Below are 18,724 nucleotides of genomic sequence, written 5' to 3'. Positions count from 1 at the left end.
TTAGACCATGATCCTAATTCCTAACTCAAACGCGATTTATCGTTCAAGCTTCAAGGCCACACAGCAAATCACACTCCCTCGTCGTAATAGAGATGTCATCAAATACAGGCGATTCCTCTCCGATGGCGAACCTTGTCGCCGTCCAATCTCGACTGCACTCTCTCTCCCGATTGCTCTCCAACTCGATCGGACTCCGTCCTCCGATGAACCACCAAAGCATCGACGAGTTCGCTTCCAAAGAAATCTCCGACGCCGTGAGCCAAATCATCCACAGTGGAACAGCGATCCTCAAATCCGCCATCGCTCCGTCGCTAAACGCCTCGAACCGCGCGAAAACCGAACTGCGAACCAAGGAGATCATGGAGCTCGACGCCGACGAACTGCTCGCCCAGCGAGTCCACGCCTGCGAGATCTGCGGTAAAGGATTCAAGCGCGACGCGAACCTCCGAATGCACATGAGAGCCCACGGCGACCGGTTCAAGACGAACGAGGCTCTCGCGGGACCGGTAGGCTCGGAGATGAGACCCGTGTGGTTCTCGTGCCCGAGCCCGGGCTGCAATCGGAACAAGGCTCACAGTAAGTTTCAGCCGCTGAGATCGGCGGTCTTGGCGAGGAACCATTTCAAGAGGAGCCATTGTCCCAGGACGTACTCTTGCGATCGCTGCGAGAACAGGAGTTTCGCGCTTCTGGTGGACTTGCGGAGCCATTTGAAGACTTGCCTCGCTGCCCCGAGGTTGAACCGGTGCTCCTGCGGGTCCAGGTTCTCCTCGAAGGAGAAACTGTTTAGCCACGTGGCGAGTGTTGAAGGCCACGCTCCGGAGGAGGCTGAACAGAGTAACGAGGGTGATATGATCCATGAGGAGGGAGAGGAAGAAGAAGAAGAAGATATCCAGATATTGGAGGAATTGCTAAATGGATTCGCGTCTGTTGATGAGCCGTTTTCTTTGCAAGATGTGCTGGGAAGCTGAGGTCCTGAATGCAAGGTATACATGTATGTTTATGTAATTTGTTCTGCAATTTTTTTTATCTGTAAATATGATTGTTTACAACATTTTAGATTCTTTCTTTAGGGATTACCATATTTGCTTCATTTGGCATTGCTGTGATATAGAGTGCTACATGTTTTCTTTCATAGAGGAATTTCGTACTCAACTTAGAATTTCACCCGGAAAATAGGAACCCGGGAAAATGAAATAAGTCGAGACTGAAATGGAAATCAGTAGAAAAACCTCCAAAGCCAATGTTAAAGGACCACGAATACTCATAATTATTAACTCTTTCTCAGCGTAAAAATCTTCCTTGTGCTTCGTCGTCAGTCTCATTGTGGCTACACATTTCAAATCTTTGGAGGTATGAATGATACATTCTTAACTTCCCCGCTCCCCTTTGATCAAATGATCCACATACCTCATTTTCATGATCATAACCTGCAGTAAACTGTGAGGGATATTTTTTTGGTAACCGTGGTGTCCGGTTTAGGCCGGAAAATTATCCACAAGGCCCTGACATTATCGACTGGGAGATTACCTCAGTGGCCCCAATTGTTGGATCTCGGGGGTCCAAAGAAGCGCCTTTTTGGGTCACTTAGAGCAGGATTTTAAATCATGGAACACAAAATGTAGTGATCATATACCAAGGTAAATGGTAATCAAGTGAAGAAGATTAAGGGTAAAAAGAACTAGCTCTTTCATCATTTATTGATCATCCTAGCAGAACTTCTCACACAAACTAAAAAAACTAACTTAAACAGCCAACACAGGACCTTTATTATTATTCTCTCTACGAAACAAAAGTACTCTAATTAACCAACCCCCAAAGGCGTTATATCTTTCATTACTCGTTGCCAAGGTCGTCATATCTACACAACTTCCCTTATAATCTCCTCATCGTAGGAGGACTGCCTGGAGGAGGAGGCGAGGAGGAAGGTCTCGTCGCGGTTGTATTTGAGCTGCTTGGCCTGCTCCCTTGAGATGCGGAAGGCGTTCATGAGGACGGCCTCGGGAAGGGCGCGGATGACTGAGGTGCGGCCTGCGAGAGGGCTGATTTTGGCGTTGTCGTTGGTCTTGAAGGACACCCACTCGAAGCCCTCGCTGGCGGCCTGCTTCACTATCGCGTGGTTCTGCGGCACCGTCAGCAGCTGCCCCTGCGCCACCTCTCCGTCGAAGAAGCTGCGGCCCATGTGGTCCACCACCTGGATCCGGGCCCGCCCTCTGATCACGTACATTATGCTGTGCGAGTTCTGGTTCCAGTGCGGAGTGTATATCCCGTTCTGCATTGCATCATTGTATGTTAACGCTCACTCCGTACCATCGATCATCATGTCATCGAGATTCAGAATCTTATATATATACACATGTAAGTCTTGTTCTCTTACGCTGTAGAGGTTTCCCTTCTCAGCGCTGAGCCTGAGGTGGCGCAGGATGGGCAGGTTGAGGCTGTTGACGGAGCTGATGCGTCCGGCCTGAGGCGAGAAGAAGTCGGCCTTGGACGACCTCCCTATGTTCTTCCTGATGCTCATTGAGCAGAATGTCTCTTCCAACCCGTTCTCGTCATACCTCTGCCTCTCTTCCTCCATCCCTCTGCTCGTCATCGGGGACACCAACTCAAGCTCGCCCTTCACTCTCACGATGTTGTTCCTGTTGTCGTTCTGCCCTTGGAGCTTCCTCACCAGCTCCGCGTCCACGTTGAACGCCTCTTCCAAGAACCGCGAGTCGAACCCTTTGAACATGTTGTTCTTGTTCTCGGAGAACTGCTCGGCCTCGCGGCGGCTCGGGTCCCTCGAAAACGGGCTCTGCTGGAAGATCTGCTTGAACTCCTCTTCTGGGTTTCCGGCAAGGTAGAACGTCTGCGCAGCATTTATGAACAACACATCAACGCAACGCAATCAAATCAAATTATTGATGTTCTGTTATACTTTGTGACAAAGAAAGAGCATGACTCACCCTGGGAATCTGATCAAGTTGGTTCTCGACGTTGCTGGTGTCGAGGAGGGAGACGGAGACGAGGGGTTGGTCGCCGTTGTTGTAGCTCCAGTACGCAACGCCAGCTGGCAGAGCGATGATGTCGCCCTCTTTGACTTGCTGGACCTTCTGGTGGCGGTCGGCACGCCCGTGGCTCTGTCCTTTCTGTGACTCCTCGAAGGTCTCGGCGCAGCCTGGGAACACGGCTCCGAGGATGCCCCTCCCGCGGACGATGTAGATGAGCTTAGGAGCGGTGGTGTAGGAAGGCAAGTGAAGGCCCTTTGGCTCGATTGTGCGGCGGAGAACGGCGACGCCGGCGCATTGGAACTGCTCGTGGCTTGGGTTCCAAGTCTCTGTCTTTCCGGCCTCGGCCTGAATGACAGTGTCGGGCTTCAGGGCCTCAAGCCGGTTCAGCTGACAGATGCTCTGCCTTCGGTACGACTCTTCCACCCGAGTGCGAGAGCTGATTGCAAGCCCTCCTTGAATAAGGACGGCCAAGCACAGAGAAAGAGAGACCAAAGAGATCATTTTTCCCATTTTCAACAGTTGTGTTTGTGTTTTGCTTAATGATGATGTGAAGTGGCGAAAAGAAGGCGTTGGTATTTATAGTGAGTGTCTCAGACTCCATGAGAAGACACGTTAGTCGTTTTGGGTGTATGAGTGTATGAAATTGCATTGCCATTCTTCGCTTTGCATGCCCCTATGAAACCTTACTCTCTAACACCTCAGTTTGCATGAGATGGCATGTGGCTATGCGTGTTTCAGAATACATTTCGTCGTATTCATCTGTCTCAGTCTCGAGTATATTTGTTCTTTTGTGGGGAGTTTTTTTTTTTCATGACGACCTATGTGCTCTTGTATTGCTTATAAAATTTGGGTTCTGGAGTCGTGGCTGAATTCTTGAATGTATATGAAGAGTGATCAGGGATATTACCTGATCTTTGTGATCAAGTGTTTGTTCAAACATAAATTAAATACACAGTAGAAAAAGGTAATATAAAAATTTTGACGCCGTCAATCCTAATTCATTAGCAATTTACACTGTTATATATATATATATATATATATATATATATATATATATATATATTCCTAGCATTTAATTCTTATTGAATTTCACCGCTTAAAACTTATGAAATTGCCACCGCTTAAAATTATCAATTTGTCATTGCTTAAAAAGCACAAATAACTACATTATTTCCTATTCTCGGCCTGTGTATATTAAGCCACGATTCACACCAATATTTAGCTACTTATAGTTAAAAATACTGCATTCACTTCATAGATAATCATACATATTTTGGTCTATTTTATGAAAACAAAATCTAAATCTCTAAATTGCTTACAATACTAAATAAACGTTGTGCTACAGTTAGGGGTCAAAATTAAGGCTATACAATCTGATGAAGTTGGAGATTTTAAAGTCTTTACCTCTTTGCTTGCTGAATCTGAGATCATTTATAAATAAATTATCCACATGTGCATGAACAAAATGGCCTTGCAAAGAGAAAACATATGCATATTGTTGAAACAACCGTGTCCCATTGTCCCTTCTAGCGCACGCCTCTTTATCATTGAGAGTTCATTTGCCAACAACTCCATTTTTCACCATTCCTTTGAGATTTATAAGATAGTTCTTATCACTTGTTATATGTCCTGAACATCCACTATCAAAGTATCGGCTACCCTCATGTACACTCTTTCCAGAACTGTAAGCCACAAGACACCTTCTGTTTGACTCTTCATTCTTGTCTGATTGGAGCCAGTTTCTTCACTTTCTTCAGTCTAAGATGTGCCAGATACTTGAAGCAACACGGCTTGATGTGACCATGTTTCCCACATTAATGACAAATCCATCTCTTTTTCTGTTTGTCGTAAGTGCATGTTAAGTGATTCTGATGCCATAAGTGCGTGTGAAGTGATTCTGATGTTGCTTGACCACCTTTTTGGAAACTGACTTCCTCGCATTATCTCCAGCATTCACAAACTTGGTGGGACTCTGAGAAGATTCACCAAAAAAACCAATACCTCTACTATTCCAACTTCTCTGGTAAGCAAGAATAGAGTCAAGATTGTTGGGGGTTAGAGTTGAGCATTTTCACATTTTTTTTCAACTGAATCAACTTAGAATAAGCCTTCTTTTTAGTTTTCACCTGTTCCTTTAGATCAATTATAGGAACAATAAACTCATTCTTCTCAGTAATAAGATCAGATACCTTATTCTTAAGGTCACTCTTCTCAAGCTAGACTGGCAATATTCTGATTCAGTTTCTTGTTGTTGTCTATCACAGCAAGCCGTTTCTCATGTAGCAAGTATTAGTTCTTGATAATATCCTCCTCAATAATATCAGCTTCATCGTTGCTGCTCCACTTCTTAGGAAGATGTTCAACCAACTCCTTGTTAGAATCAGAAGGAGCTTTCTCATTTCCTTTCTGTAGTTTTAGAAAATAGAATGGCTTAAATTCATTATTAGCCAAAATAGGCTATATATAGATACACAATACGTTCATAACAACTAGCTACAAAATATTAACCAACTAGCTAAATAATAGGAACTAACTACTGATCTAACTAATAGCTAAATATAAGGAAACAACTCTGACTAGTATTACACGTGATATTATCTAATAACCTGCAGCCCCCCCTCAAGTTGGTGCATAAATATTGAACATGCCCAGCTTGTTTACAAGAAAATCAAAAGTAGGCTTGAACAAGCCCTTAGTCAAGATATCTGCAGTTTGATCTTCAAATTTGACAAAGGGGATACAAATGACTCCTGCCTCGAGTTTCTCCTTTATGAAATGTCGATCAACTTCTATGTGCTTAGTCCTGTCATGTTGTACAGGATTATGTGCGATGTGCGATGCTTATCGCAGCCTTGTTGTCACAAAACAGCTTCATAGGTAGGTTGATTTCCACTCTTAGCTCTTTGAGGACACATTGAATCCACAGAATTTCGCATAACCCATTTGCCATTGCTATGTACTCCGCCTCTGCACTGCTCCGAGACACCACGCTTTGCTTTTTAGTACGCCACGTTACCAAGTTTCCCCACACATAAGTGCAGTATCCAGAACTTCTGTTCGTAGTAGAGCCAGCCCAATCTGCGTCTGTAAAGGCTGCTACGCTCCTATCATCCCCCTTGCTAAATAAGAGATCTCGACCCGGACTATTCTTTAGATACCTCAAAATTCGATAGGTAGCCTCTAGATGCTCTTCATAAGGTTGACGCATGAACTGGCTTACCATACTCACAGCGAATGCAATGTCAGGTCGTGTGTGAGATAAATAAATAAGTCTTCCAACAAGTCGCTGATATTGTTGGATATCTACCGGAGTTCCTTGCTCAATATCTCCAAGTTTCTTGTTCGGATCGATCGGGGTATCAATTGGGCGACATCCACTCATTCCTGAATCATTCAGCAGATCCAAGATATACTTCCGTTGAGAGATCACAAATGTTTTAGGTACTGAAAGTTGGCATGTCCTAGTCTAAAATGCCATAAATAAATCTCATCATCACTAAAATTAGAAGTGGAGGTATTCTGGCAGGCCTCTTTATTCGAGTACGTCCCCTTATTCAGAAGGTAAAGACCATCACACTCCCTAGCTTTGCCAATCATCGTCCCCGAAGCCAGATCCCGAAATTCGCAGTAAGAGGGGAAAAATTTGGCCGAGCAATTAAGGGTGGATGTTATCTTACTGATAGAAACAAGATTACAAGATAATTTTGGCACATGAAGAACATTGGACAAGGTTATTAGTGGTGAGAGTTTTATATCGCCTATGCCCACAATTGCAGAGAAAGAACCATCTGCAGTGCGGACTCGACGATTTCCATCACATGGTTTATAGGAGAGGAAAAAACTAGAACGACTAGTCATATTGTCGGACACCCCTGAATCAATAATCCATGTGGGCTTAGGTTGGGAACATGTAAATGATTGAGAGGAATTTTGGTTACCGTTTTGGACAAATGAACACGAGGGCTGATTTTGCGATGACTGTAATAGATTCGGAATTTGCTCTATTTGTTACTTCGTGAAGGGAGATTGTCCAGAATTGACTTGTGCCTTTTTAGACGCTTCAGCCACAGTTTGGAGTGCTTTTTCAGGACGGGATGGCTTCCCACCAGGTGGTCTTCCATGTATTTTCCAGCAGGTCTCGGGTATGCCAGAATTTTTTGCAAAAGTCACACCACGGCTTCTTTGTCTTGTCACTGCCCGTCTCAGCCCCCTTGATAAAAAGTGCAGATGTGTCGGAGCTCGAACCTAAGGATGATTCGTTGCTGGACATGATTTTTCGGTGACTTTCCTCCAATCGATTCTCCGAGAATACTTCACGAATGGATGGGAGATGGCGATGGCCGAGGACTCTGCCCTTCACATCGTCTAGGTTGTGCTGGATTCCTGCAAGTAACATAAATACACGAACGTTTTCTTCATGTTTCTTTTGTCGGAGTAGATCAGCTTGGCTCTCCTATACGTCATCATGGCATTGATCTAGTTCTTGCCACCACGCCACTATCTCGTTGTAGTAGCTTGTGACATCTCGATCCCCTTGCTTTGATTGCCATAGTCGGGTCTTCAACTCAAAAATCTGTGAAGAGTTGTCAAGATTAGAGTAAGTCTCACGAACAGAGTCCTAAACCTCCTTGGCCGTCTTCATAAATGTATGAGGCTAGGCAATTCAGGTATCCATGGAATTGAGTAGCCATGTTGTGACGAGGGAGTTCTCTGAACGCCATTGCTTGTAGCCCGCCTCTTCTACCTTTGGCTTCATGGTTTCTCTTGTCAAATATCCTAATTTCCCCCTGCCGTCAATGGCTAATATCACGGATTGGGACTGTTTCTGTCATTCAACCGATGCACGGTAATTTGCATCGACGAATGAACAGATTCATTGATCGGATTTTGGTGAACAGGTTTTGGAGAAGGGTTGAGGTTAGAGGTAGTTGTAGAGCTTGAGTCGGCCATATTAAAAAAAACTAGGGTTTAGAGTATTTTAGCTCTGATACCATGTAGTTTTAGAGAATAGAATGACTTCAATTCATTATTAGCCAAAATAGGCTAAATATAGATACACAGTACATTTTTTTTTTGAAACGGTAACTTTATTATATATATTTGAATGGGCGGAAGCCACTTTACACAAAAGAAGGGTCGTTTATAGCTAACTCCCCGGATCCAACGCCAATCGAGCACGCGAACCCGGGCTGAGCCAAACCATAAAACGAAACCACTACCAAAAGCTAGCCTTATAGGCCTTTACATAGAGGAAAGGTAAAACTAGCTAATCTAGAGTGTGTCTTAAAGAGACAACAACCAAAAGAGACCCTATAGGTCTTTGTACACAAAAACTCAAGGGGACAAAAGCTCCCGCCCCTGGTAACCGTGATGAATCACTAAACAAAAGGAAGGAACTTCTTTCTTTTCGGCTATCATATGGCGCTTGCCCAATCTCTTTGTAAATCTGCCAGAGAGTAGCCTTTGAAATCTTTTTCCGAGCAGTGAAGCCACATAGCAATGAGCCTGTTAGATGTATCCTGAAGACCTTCTGCGTTCCAACCTTCGTCTTCAAAGATGCATTTGTTTCGTAGAAGCCAAATCGCCCAAAAACCCGCAAGCACTCCTGCTTTAACTGCTGCCACCCATCGAGCCGTTTTCCTAGTCGCTGTGTGAACCTGAAAAAAGTCAGCCAACAAAATAACAGAAGAAGCGTAGATACCGACTTTACCGAAGAACCAACTCCACCAACTCGCCGCTGCGGGACAGTCAACAAATAAATGTTGAACGTCCTTGGCATCGCGTTTGCACACCATACATCGGCTGGGAGACAAAACCCGCAGTGGGTTTTGCCTTTGGATGCGATCAGCCGTGTTGACTCGATTGATAGCAATCCTCCACCCAAAAATCTTCACTTTTTTCGGAGCTGCCGACCTCCAAATGGCGCTGAAAAACGTCGCTGAGGGGGCAGAAGCCACCGGAGAGATGACTGCGGCCATGCTCTTCACCGAGAATTCCTCCGAATCGTCCAACCACGCCCTTCGATCCTCCAAACCTGCCCACAAGGGCACTTCTTCGAGCATGTCCAATAATGTAGCCAATTCCAATGCCTCACGGTCTGATAAGTTCCTTGGGAAATTGAAGTTCCAATCTACGACATCAAACAAAAGCGAGGAAGGGGAAGCCAAACTCGCGATAGGGAATCCTTTCGATGGACAGAGTCGGTATAGTCCGGGAAACCTCTCTTTCATACTCGTTCCTTCTAACCATGATTCCTCCCAAAACCGGATTCTTGATCCGTTGCCCACTATCCACTTGCAATGCTTGAGGAAATCCTCTTGGACCGCCATGATTGATTTCCACGGGCTGCGAAGTGTGCGTCCTGTAGCGTGCCCAGGGTCCCACCCGTTGTCGTGGTAGCCGTAAATGGCGACTATCACCTTGTGCCAAAGAGCCCTAGGCTCAAGTGGAAAGCGCCATAGCCATTTTGCGAGTAGCGCCACGTTTTTCTCGCTCAAGCCTCCTAGACCCAAACCGCCCTTTTCCTTAGGCCTACAACATACTTCCCAAGCGACTCCGGGGCTGCCTTTCCGACCTTCAAAGCCTTCCCAGAAAAAGTTTCTCATAATATTCTCTAAGTCATCTGCCACCCCTATAGGCCTTTTGAACACCGACATAAAATATGTTGGAAGAGCAGATAGCACCGACTGGATCAAGGTCATCTTGCCTCCTTTCGAGAGGAACCCCCTTTTCCACCCGGCTAACCTTTTAGTGAACTTCGAAATGACGGGGTCCCAAAAAGTTTTGCTTCTCGGGTTACTGCCTAAAGGCATACCAAGGTAGGATATTGGCCACGATTCCTTTTGACAACCGAGAATGGCAGCCAAGCGCGAAACATCGGCCGTGTCATTGTTGATCCCGATAAGGCCGCTTTTCTCAATATTTATTTTAAGCCCGGACTCGTCGCAGAATCTGGAAATGATGTCGATCATGTTCGTCCAATTCCGGTCATCAAACTCCCCGAAGATGAGCGTGTCGTCTGCGAATTGAAGATGGGAGATTGAAAGGGTGCCCAAAGAAAGAGCGTGGAAATGTCCTTCCGCTACTCCGCGCGTGATGCGTCTTGACAAAGCATCCGCAACCAAGATGAAGAGGAAATGCGACAAAGGATCGCCTTGTCGAACCCCTCTCGATCCTGAGAAGCGTCTCCGGTCTTTACCATTAACAATTACCGAGAAAGATACCGAGGAAAGGCTGCCTTTGACCCACTTCCTCCGTCTACCATCGAAGCCTTTGCGTTCCAAAACAAAGTCCAAAAAGTTCCAATCCACCATATCGTACGCTTTTTCAAAGTCAATTTTGAGGACCGATCCAACTTTCTTGGTCCGACTTGTCTCCTCGACCAATTCGTTGGCTATAAGTATGAGATCCGTGATCTGCCGACCTTTGACAAAGGCTCCTTGGAATTCTGAAATGGTTTTTCCAAGAAGGTTTTTAATCCTCTCTGCCAAGACTTTAGCCAAAATTTTGTAGAGGCCCGTCACCAGACTTATTGGCCTAAAGTCCTTAGCTCTGCATGCGTTTAGCTTTTTTGGAATTAAACAGATGAAAGTTTCATTGACACTTTTATTGATTACTCCTGTTTCCCAAAATTCTTCGAAGAATTGAAGAATGTCATGTTTGATCGTCTCCCAAAAATCTTGGAAAAATGCCAGAGAAAAGCCGTCCGGCCCGGGCGACTTGTTTCTTCCGCAAGCGAAAACCGCCGCCCGAATTTCATCTTCCGAGAAAGGTGATGAGAGACTTTCAACGCTCCCCTCGTCTATGGCTTCCCATTCTATGTTGTCCCACTCACATCTTGTTGTAGGGCCTGCCTTGTAGAGAGTTTCAAAAAAGTGATTTATTTCCTCCACGATTTCAGCCTCGACTATCGTGATGGACCCATCGGACCTTTCCAATTTCCACAGTGCGTTTTTAGCTTTCCTAGCGCTTAGTAGATTGTGGAACATACTCGTGTTTCCGTCGCCGAATTTGGCCCAACTGATTTTCGATTTGAACCTGGCTGCTCTTTCTTCGTTTGCTAAAATGCCATCTAGTTGACCCTTGAGGAAAGCTCTCTCATGTCGTAACTCTTCCGTCCATTCGTCACCCCCTTCGACTCTGTCCAAACGTGTAATCTCATTCTCGATATTGAGTTTTTGACCGTATCTCCTTTCTCTCTCCCCTGCCGACCAAGCCTTAATTTTGTTTTTAAGTTTGTAAAGTTTTCCCATGATTCGGTGTCCAGACCACTCTGCCGACACCGCTTCTGACCATGTAGAATTGACCAAAGCTTTGAATTCAAGATTATCCAACCAGTCATTATCAAGCCTAAAAGGACTCGGACCCCAGGTTGCCATATCTGTGGTTATGATCAACGGGAAGTGATCTGAAACCCCTCTTAGATGAACCTCTTGTTGGTAATAGGGAAAGATTCTCCGCCAGCCTGGTGAGAGCAGAAACCGATCCAAACGTGAACAAGTCGGATTCTCTCGGAAATTAGACCAAGTGTACTCGCCGTTTGAAAGGGGGGGATCAATCAAGGATAGCTCTGCGATTATTTCGTTGAAACATCTCATACTCCGTCTTGCCCGAATGGTTTTGTTCTTTTCCGATGTGAATCTAACAACGTTGAAATCTCCTCCCACGCACCAGTTCTCGCCACAAATTTCCCCGAGACCAGCCAACTCATCCCAAAAGTCATTCCTTTCTCTCGACCGACATGGCCCGTATACCCCTGAAAACCACCATGAGGAATCACCATGCACAACCTTTATCGTCACCGAAAAATTCCCCAAAAGCGACTCCTCCACCGACACCCTCCTAGAGTCCCATGCAATCACTATGCCCCCCGAAGCACCGTTGGACGGGAGGGAAACCCATTCCTTAAACCTAGAACACCATATACTCCCTATGAACCTCATGTCTATGTTTATTCTCTTTGATTCTTGCAAGACCAGAATATCCGGATTAACTTTGCACACAAGGGATTTAATTCCCCTGCGTTTGTCGGGGTGACCTGTACCCCTAACGTTCCAAGATAGTATCTTCATAAAGACGGAGCTTCCCTCCTTTTGAGCTTTGAATTCCCGAAGCTCATATTAAAATCCAAGTTTTTTAATTCTCTTCTGGCCCCCTTGGAGCGTTTTGGGTTTCCTTTTCGTTTACCCGAGACTCTGGTTGCCTTCTCTACGCTCTTCCTAGAGCGCACATTCCCTGAAGTTAGAGGAGCGGACAGAGGGGAAGAGATAGGCGCCTTAGGTTTTTTCCTGTCTTCCGATGTGAAAGAGCAGCCATCGAAGCTACTCGCCTCCCCGGATCCAAGTAGAGCAGCCACTCCTTCCAAACCATCTGCCGAATCTACTCCATGATCGTCTGTGGAGCAGAAGATTTCCTCGGAAGACCCCTCTTCCGGGGAGGAATCCCCGATCATGTTTACCATTGCCCCGTCCTGATCGGACCCGACTTTATCATCCTCGTCCATGCCTCCGGGAGGAGGTTTGAAGGCCGACTCTACCTCTTGGTCGCCTAACCACCACCTTCGAGAGAAGCTTTTGCCGTAAACTCCCTTCTTACGTTCACCCATTTCAGAGTCGCTCACGTAGCTCGCCTTGCTCGCGCCCTTGTAGACAAAATCATTCCATCTTTCGATAATACCCACTCGGAAGTTTTTGCGCAATTTTGGTCGACGAGACATGGAGAAACGATCGCAGCTCTTGGTCGTGTTATGTGGCACTACATCCGCCGATTTTTCCAATACGACCTCGAGGTCCGATTGTGCTTCAGTGAAAACAGCCTTTTTGGTAGTTGAGGACAATTTTCGGGGCCCGACCCCAGAAACGCAGTCGTTGCGGTGTATTTCAGCGATTTGATCGGCCAATCTAGCGTGCAAGGCAGCCTTCTCTTGGGCCACATCGCGGTCGAGTTGGAGAACCGACGGATCTGGCTTTGCTGCCTCCGATTTCGTGATTATCCTCGTGTACCTGCTCAATCAGCGTGACTACTCCGACTGTGGATACACCGGCCCTATTTACGCGGATAGGAGTTTCGGGAACATCGGAGACGAGGGAAAGGGCATCATCCGTGCACTGGCGGTTAGATGACTCAGGGAAGTCCATCTCGATATATCCTTGGTTTCTAGCCATATTCCGGTCCTCCCTCCTGCAGTTCCGGCAAGGATTTGTTCCTGAAAATCCTTCGCATACCTCTTTACATTTATTGGCTAATTCCAACTGCCGGTTAGATGCCGGCGGAGAGACCCCTATCGCCTCGGTTGCATTAACTTTAGGGGTCCAGAAAAAGGGACCTTTAGGCGATTCCTCCAGGTTAAAGATCCCTATTTGAATCTGAGAGGCACCGTAAGGCAGCTCCAACCACGGCGAAAGAAGGCCTCCTGTCAGCCCCCGGATCTTGATCTTCGCGTACCTTAGGTCGGTCAGTTCCAAAGTCTCTTTGGCAATCTGAATTATCCCTCCGAATTTTGCGCTTATCGTCTTCAGGGCGTGGATATTCCACAAGTCGAAAGGCAAGCCTTCGATGCCTATCCATCCATTTCCTATACTTACACGGTTGTCCTCCCACTGATCCGCCGCCTCCCATTCCTTCGAAATTGCGACGTTCTTCTTGTTTTTTAAGAGAACTCCTTCTTTTAGAATTTTCTCTCTTTCTTCCTTGTCCCTACACCATATAATACCCTTGTTTCCCGAAAAAGGTGAAATTGAGATCTAACCTTATCAGCACCCTCATGAGCAATAAGAAGAATGTCTCATGCTTCTTTATCGACAGCTGAGAAGATGTCATTCATAGCTTTAGAGTTTCCCATGGCTTCCTTATGATGATCTTCAGACCACTTGTACGATCAAAGGCTTGAAAAGACTTCGTGATGATAAGTTAAATCAAACGTTCTGATCCTAACTAGGATTAGGATCACTTTAATCCGAATTGGGGACAGATATACAAGCTCTTTTTTTCGATTTTTGTTGGTTGCTTGTGTTTTAAGCTTGTGTCTTTGATTACCTGCCAAAATTGTTTTTAATCTTGCTGTGATTTTTATTTCCGTCCTGTGATTTGTATATTTCTGGTATCAAGCGTCGCCTTGATGCGTACTTAATAATTATATATATTTTGAGAGCTAGTATAAATATTTCAAAACTCAGCCTCCAATTCATTTTATTGTCGCAAAAAGGAGAGTTGGTAGCGGAAGCTTTTCTTATACATATACTAAAGATGATACATAAAAGACAGCATTAGGAACGGACCAAACAAAAGGTGTCCTATTATTTGAACGAACTAACTCTAAATCAAACTTTGTCCACATTTACGCAACTTCCCTTCTGTCCTCATCGTAGGAGGAGTGCCTGGAGGAGGAGGCGAGGAGGAAGGTCTCGTCGCGGTTGTATTTGAGCTGCTTGGCCTGCTCCCTTGAGATGCGGAAGGCGTTCATGAGGACGGCCTCGGGAAGGGCACGGATGACTGAGGTGCGGCCTGCGAGAGGGCTGATTTTGGCGTTGTCGTTGGTCTTGAAGGACACCCACTCGAAGCCCTCGCTGGCGGCCTGCTTCACTATCGCGTGGTTCTGCGGCACCGTCAGCAGCTGCCCCTGCGCCACCTCTCCGTCGAAGAAGCTGCGGCCCATGTGGTCCACCACCTGGATCCGGGCCCGCCCTCTGATCACGTACATTATGCTGTGCGAGTTCTGGTTCCAGTGCGGAGTGTATATCCCGTTCTGCATTGCATCATTGTATGTTAACACTCACTCCGTACCATCGATCATCATGTCATCGATTCAGAATCTTATATATATATACACATGTCAGTCCTATTCTCTTACGCTGTAGAGGTTTCCCTTCTCGGCGCTGAGCCTGAGGTGGCGCAGGATGGGCAGGTTGAGGCTGTTGACGGAGCTGATGCGTCCGGCCTGAGGCGAGAAGAAGTCGGCCTTGGACGACCTCCCTATGTTCTTCCTGATGCTCATTGAGCAGAATGTCTCTTCCAACCCGTTCTCGTCATACCTCTGCCTCTCTTCCTCCATCCCTCTGCTCGTCATCGGGGACACCAACTCAAGCTCGCCCTTCACTCTCACGATGTTGTTCCTGTTGTCGTTCTGCCCTTGGAGTTTCCTCACCAGCTCCGCGTCCACGTTGAACGCCTCTTCCAAGAACCGCGAGTCGAACCCTTTGAACATGTTGTTCTTGTTCTCGGAGAACTGCTCGGCCTCGCGGCGGCTCGGGTCCCTCGAAAACGGGCTCTGCTGGAAGATCTGCTTGAACTCCTCTTCTGGGTTTCCGGCAAGGTAGAACGTCTGCGCAGCATTTATGAACAACACATCAACGCAACGCAATCAAATTATTGATGCTTTGTTATACTTTGTGACAAAGAAAGAGCATGACTCACCCTGGGAATCTGATCAAGTTGGTTCTCGACGTTGCTGGTGTCGAGGAGGGAGACGGAGACGAGGGGTTGGTCGCCGTTGTTGTAGCTCCAGCACGCAACGCCAGCTGGCAGAGCGATGATGTCGCCCTCTTTGACTTGCTGGACCTTCTGGTGGCGGTCGGCGCGCCCGCGGCTCTGTCCTTTCTGTGACTCCTCGAAGGTCTCGGCGCAGCCTGGGAACACGACTCCGAGGATGCCCCTCCCGCGGACGACGTAGATGAGCTTAGGAGCGGTGGTGTAGGAAGGCAAGTGAAGGCCCTTTGGCTCGATTGTGCGGCGGAGAACGGCGACGCCGGCGCATTGGAACTGCTCGTGGCTTGGGTTCCAAGTCTCTGTCCTTCCGGCCTCGGCCTGAATGACAGTGTCGGGCTTCAGGGCCTCAAGCCGGTTCAGCTGACAGATGCTCTGCCTTCGGTAGGACTCTTCCACCCGAGTGCGAGAGCTGATTGCAAGCCCTCCTTGAATAAGGACGGCCAAGCACAGAGAAAGAGAGACCAAAGAGATCATTTTTCCCATTTTCAACAGTTGTGTTTGTGTTTTGCTTAATGATGATGTGAAGTGGCGAAAAGAAGGCGTTGGTATTTATAGTGAGTGTCTCAGACTCCATGAGAAGACACGTTAGTCGTTTTGGGTGTATGAGTGTATGAAATTGCATTGCCATTCTTCGCTTTGCATGCCCCTATGAAACCTTACTCTCTAACGCCTCAGTTTGCATGAGATGGCATGTGGCTACGTGTGTTTCAGATCTCTACGTACACATCGTTAATATATCTGTCAACGTGCTCGAGCATATTTGTTCTTTTGTGGAGCTTTCTTTTCCTTCTCTTTTGTACATCATTATCGTGGCAATACAAAACTATGAATGTGGCCTAGTCCCATTTAATATTGTTTATTATATTTGGGATTGTGGAGTAGGGATTGAATTCTCGAATGCATATGAAGAGCAATACGTTACATGTGCTCTAGTGATTCAGCATTTGTATCAAACATAAATTAGATATACAATATGCCAATAGTGACACGCAATGACGAAACTATAAATCTAAATGAGGGGCTAATATAAAAAATAAAAAAATAAAATCAGGAAATACTGATTTATAACTTTTTAAGGTAGAAAAAAATGTAACAAAAATTAAAAAAAAATGAAAGGGAATAATAGCCTAGTAATATATCATATAATTAATCACCTAAGGACAAGAGAAGAAATGCTATATGTATGTGTGTGTGCGTGTGTGTGTTGATGAGAAAAAAACATGAGCAAAGGGGAGATGGGTTGAGAAAGGAGATGAGGTGGAAGTAGGAAGGCATGCAGAGTGAAAGATGGCTTATTAGAAACAACAGATGGTACGTGTGTAAGCAGAAGAACAAACGCAAGTGGGTTTTGTGTGTATATATAGTGATATTCTGCGGATACTGATCGTCACATCTATTTATAATTAAGTAATATATAAAACATAAGAGTGATATGGCGGCGGCGATGAGGTGGAGTTGGGCGTTTGTGTTTTGGGCGGCGGTGTTGGCGAGCGGATGCGTGGGGCGGCCAGACGAGACGTGCGAGCTGCAGAGGCTGGAGGCCAAAGAAGCGGACCACAAAGCGGAGTGCGAGGGCGGAATGATCGAGTCGTGGAACCCAGAACAGCGGCAGTTCAAGTGCGCGGGTGCAGCCATCATGCGCCTCACCATCCGCCCGCGCGGCCTCCACCTGCCCTCCTACACCAACGCCCCCCAGCTCGTGTACGTCCTCCGAGGCAAGGGCGTTTTGGGAATGATGTTCCCCGGCTGCCCCGAGACATTCGAGCAGCAGGGATCCGACCGCCACCAGAAGCTACGCCAGCTGCGCGAAGGCGACCTCGTCGCTCTTCCCGCCGGAGTGGCCTACTGGTCCTACAACGACGGCGACTCCCCCCTCGTCACCGTCAACTTCATGGACGTCGGCAACCACGGCAACCAGCTCGACCGAACCCCGAGGGTACCTAACTATTCTAATTCTATCCATTAATTGTTGAATATGATGTCAAAATATACATATATACATATGTAGAGGTTCTACGTCGCCGGGAACCCCCACATGGACTTCCCCCAGAGCGAGAGAAGAAGATCGTCGGAAGAGGGAATGATGAGGGGAGAAGAGAGCACCTCGAACAACGTCTTCAAGGGGTTCACCGTTCGGATGATCCAAGAGGCGTTCAAGGTGGACGAGGAGACGGCTCGGAGGATGCAGAGCCAGAACGACAGGCGAGGGTCGATCATCTTGGTGAAGGAGGGGATGGAGATGGTGAGGCCGCAGATGTCGAGGGAGGAGGAGGAGCGCATGGAGCGAGGCAGGCAGTCGGAGCGCGACTACGCCCGCCGCCCCACCTCCCTCCCATCCAACGGCATCGAAGAGAGCTTGTGCAGCATGTCGATGCGACAGAACATCGCCGACCCCTCCCGTGCCGACGTCTTCAGCCCCAAGGCCGGCCGCCTCAACACCCTCAACAGCTTCAACCTCCCCATCCTCAACTGGCTTAAGCTCAGCGCCGAGTGGGGTTTCCTTTACAGCGTGAGTCATTCAGTACTTGATTGGATTCGCCATTATATATATGTACGTATATATATTCACATCATATATATCTCTTTTGACTGTCGCTGCAGAAGGCAATGTACGCCCCGCACTGGAACATGAACGCGCACAGCGTGATGTACGTCGTGAGAGGGCGCGCCAGGTGCCAAGTCGTCGACAACTTCGGGAGGTCGGTGTTCGAGGGCGAGCTCAGGCAAGGCCAGGTCTTGACTGTGCCTCAGAACTTCGCCATTGTGAAGCAGGCTGCAGACGAGGGGTTCGAGTGGATTTCGTTCAAGACCAACGACCGAGCCATGATCAACCAGTTGGCCGGTAGGGTGTCGTACATCCAAGCCCTTCCCGAGGACGTCATCGCCATCTCATACCAAATCTCCAAGGAGCAAGCCAGGAGGCTCAAGTTCAACAGACAAGAGACCACCTTGTTCCCCACTACTTCTCAAACCAAGATTCCCATTGCTGCCTAATTAAACATTTTTGTGTTTAATGTAGGCAAAGCTATAGTTTTTTCTTGTTTTGCAACCCTACTAGCTCTTTAATTAGCCACTACATGGGCTATCCTACCATAATAATAATAGTAATAAAAACAAATGGCCTTTTGATTTTAAAAGGCCGTGTTCTCCTAAAGTGAAAGTGAGCTAATAATAATAACTAATTTGGTATTGCGCTCTTAAAGGTTGGTGGTATATATCAAGAAGGAAAAAAAAAAAAATTAACGACCATTGTG

At 46.8% G+C, this 18,724-nt stretch overlaps 3 protein-coding genes and 2 pseudogenes across 6 annotated transcripts; 2 read left to right on the top strand and 3 right to left on the bottom strand.

The window, feature by feature from the left end:
• Positions 1–15: 15 nt before the first annotated feature.
• Positions 16–2,278, top strand: LOC149388316 (protein SENSITIVE TO PROTON RHIZOTOXICITY 2-like). 3 transcript variants are annotated; one of them, XR_016300703.1, is made up of 3 exons: positions 16–983; positions 1,286–1,350; positions 1,480–2,278. XR_016300703.1 is itself a non-coding variant. In XM_089623259.1 (2 exons), the coding sequence occupies exon 1, from the start codon at positions 93–95 to the stop codon at positions 966–968; it is 876 nt and encodes a 291-aa protein (XP_089479385.1). In that variant the 5' UTR covers positions 16–92; the 3' UTR covers positions 969–983; positions 1,434–2,278. The 3 variants fall into 3 exon arrangements, 2 of the variants coding, with proteins under 2 accessions (XP_089479385.1, XP_089479384.1); XM_089623259.1 differs by lacking the exon at positions 1,286–1,350 and having other exon boundaries at positions 1,434–2,278; XM_089623258.1 differs by lacking the exon at positions 1,480–2,278 and having other exon boundaries at positions 1,286–1,377.
• LOC149388315 (11S globulin seed storage protein 1 pseudogene) lies at positions 1,859–3,525 on the bottom strand (annotated as a pseudogene). The gene is made up of 3 exons (XR_016300642.1): positions 2,943–3,525; positions 2,375–2,845; positions 1,859–2,269 (listed from the first exon to the last, which is right to left on the bottom strand). The product of XR_016300642.1 is annotated as an 11S globulin seed storage protein 1 pseudogene (transcript).
• A 1,751-nt stretch (positions 3,526–5,276) lies between these two features.
• LOC149388314 (secreted RxLR effector protein 161 pseudogene) lies at positions 5,277–6,369 on the bottom strand (annotated as a pseudogene).
• Positions 6,370–14,100: 7,731 nt separating this feature from the next.
• On the bottom strand, positions 14,101–16,000 carry LOC149388313 (11S globulin seed storage protein 1-like). The gene is made up of 3 exons (XM_089624458.1): positions 15,399–16,000; positions 14,836–15,306; positions 14,101–14,730 (listed from the first exon to the last, which is right to left on the bottom strand). The coding sequence occupies exons 1-3, from the start codon at positions 15,951–15,953 to the stop codon at positions 14,323–14,325; spliced, it is 1,434 nt and encodes a 477-aa protein (XP_089480584.1). The 5' UTR covers positions 15,954–16,000; the 3' UTR covers positions 14,101–14,322.
• An 846-nt stretch (positions 16,001–16,846) lies between these two features.
• On the top strand, positions 16,847–18,612 carry LOC149388312 (11S globulin seed storage protein Jug r 4-like). The gene is made up of 3 exons (XM_089623528.1): positions 16,847–17,406; positions 17,479–17,979; positions 18,072–18,612. Exons 1-3 carry the CDS (start codon positions 16,903–16,905, stop codon positions 18,462–18,464), a joined length of 1,398 nt encoding a protein of 465 aa, XP_089479654.1. The 5' UTR covers positions 16,847–16,902; the 3' UTR covers positions 18,465–18,612.
• Positions 18,613–18,724: the final 112 nt, after the last annotated feature.

Source organism: Urtica dioica, chromosome 8, assembly GCF_054948205.1.
Source record: "Urtica dioica subsp. dioica isolate 48M chromosome 8, U.dioica_male_clone48M_v1_H2, whole genome shotgun sequence".
In the NCBI taxonomy this organism is placed as follows: Eukaryota; Viridiplantae; Streptophyta; class Magnoliopsida; order Rosales; family Urticaceae; genus Urtica; species Urtica dioica.
This window is presented reverse-complemented; position numbering and strand designations above follow the sequence as displayed.

Excerpts from the sequence above, each read along its gene's own strand:
- LOC149388316 (XM_089623259.1), top strand. The coding sequence starts at position 93 with ATGTCATCAAATACAGGCGATTCCTCTCCGATGGCGAACCTTGTCGCC.
- LOC149388313 (XM_089624458.1), bottom strand. The coding sequence starts at position 15,953 with ATGGGAAAAATGATCTCTTTGGTCTCTCTTTCTCTGTGCTTGGCCGTC. Across the intron at positions 15,307-15,398 it reads AACTTGATCAGATTCCCAGG|ACGTTCTACCTTGCCGGAAA; the intron begins GTGAGTCATGCT and ends AATGCTGCGCAG. Across the intron at positions 14,731-14,835 it reads AGAAGGGAAACCTCTACAGC|AACGGGATATACACTCCGCA; the intron begins GTAAGAGAATAG and ends GATGCAATGCAG.
- LOC149388312 (XM_089623528.1), top strand. The coding sequence starts at position 16,903 with ATGGCGGCGGCGATGAGGTGGAGTTGGGCGTTTGTGTTTTGGGCGGCG. Across the intron at positions 17,407-17,478 it reads AGCTCGACCGAACCCCGAGG|AGGTTCTACGTCGCCGGGAA; the intron begins GTACCTAACTAT and ends ATACATATGTAG. Across the intron at positions 17,980-18,071 it reads AGTGGGGTTTCCTTTACAGC|AAGGCAATGTACGCCCCGCA; the intron begins GTGAGTCATTCA and ends CTGTCGCTGCAG.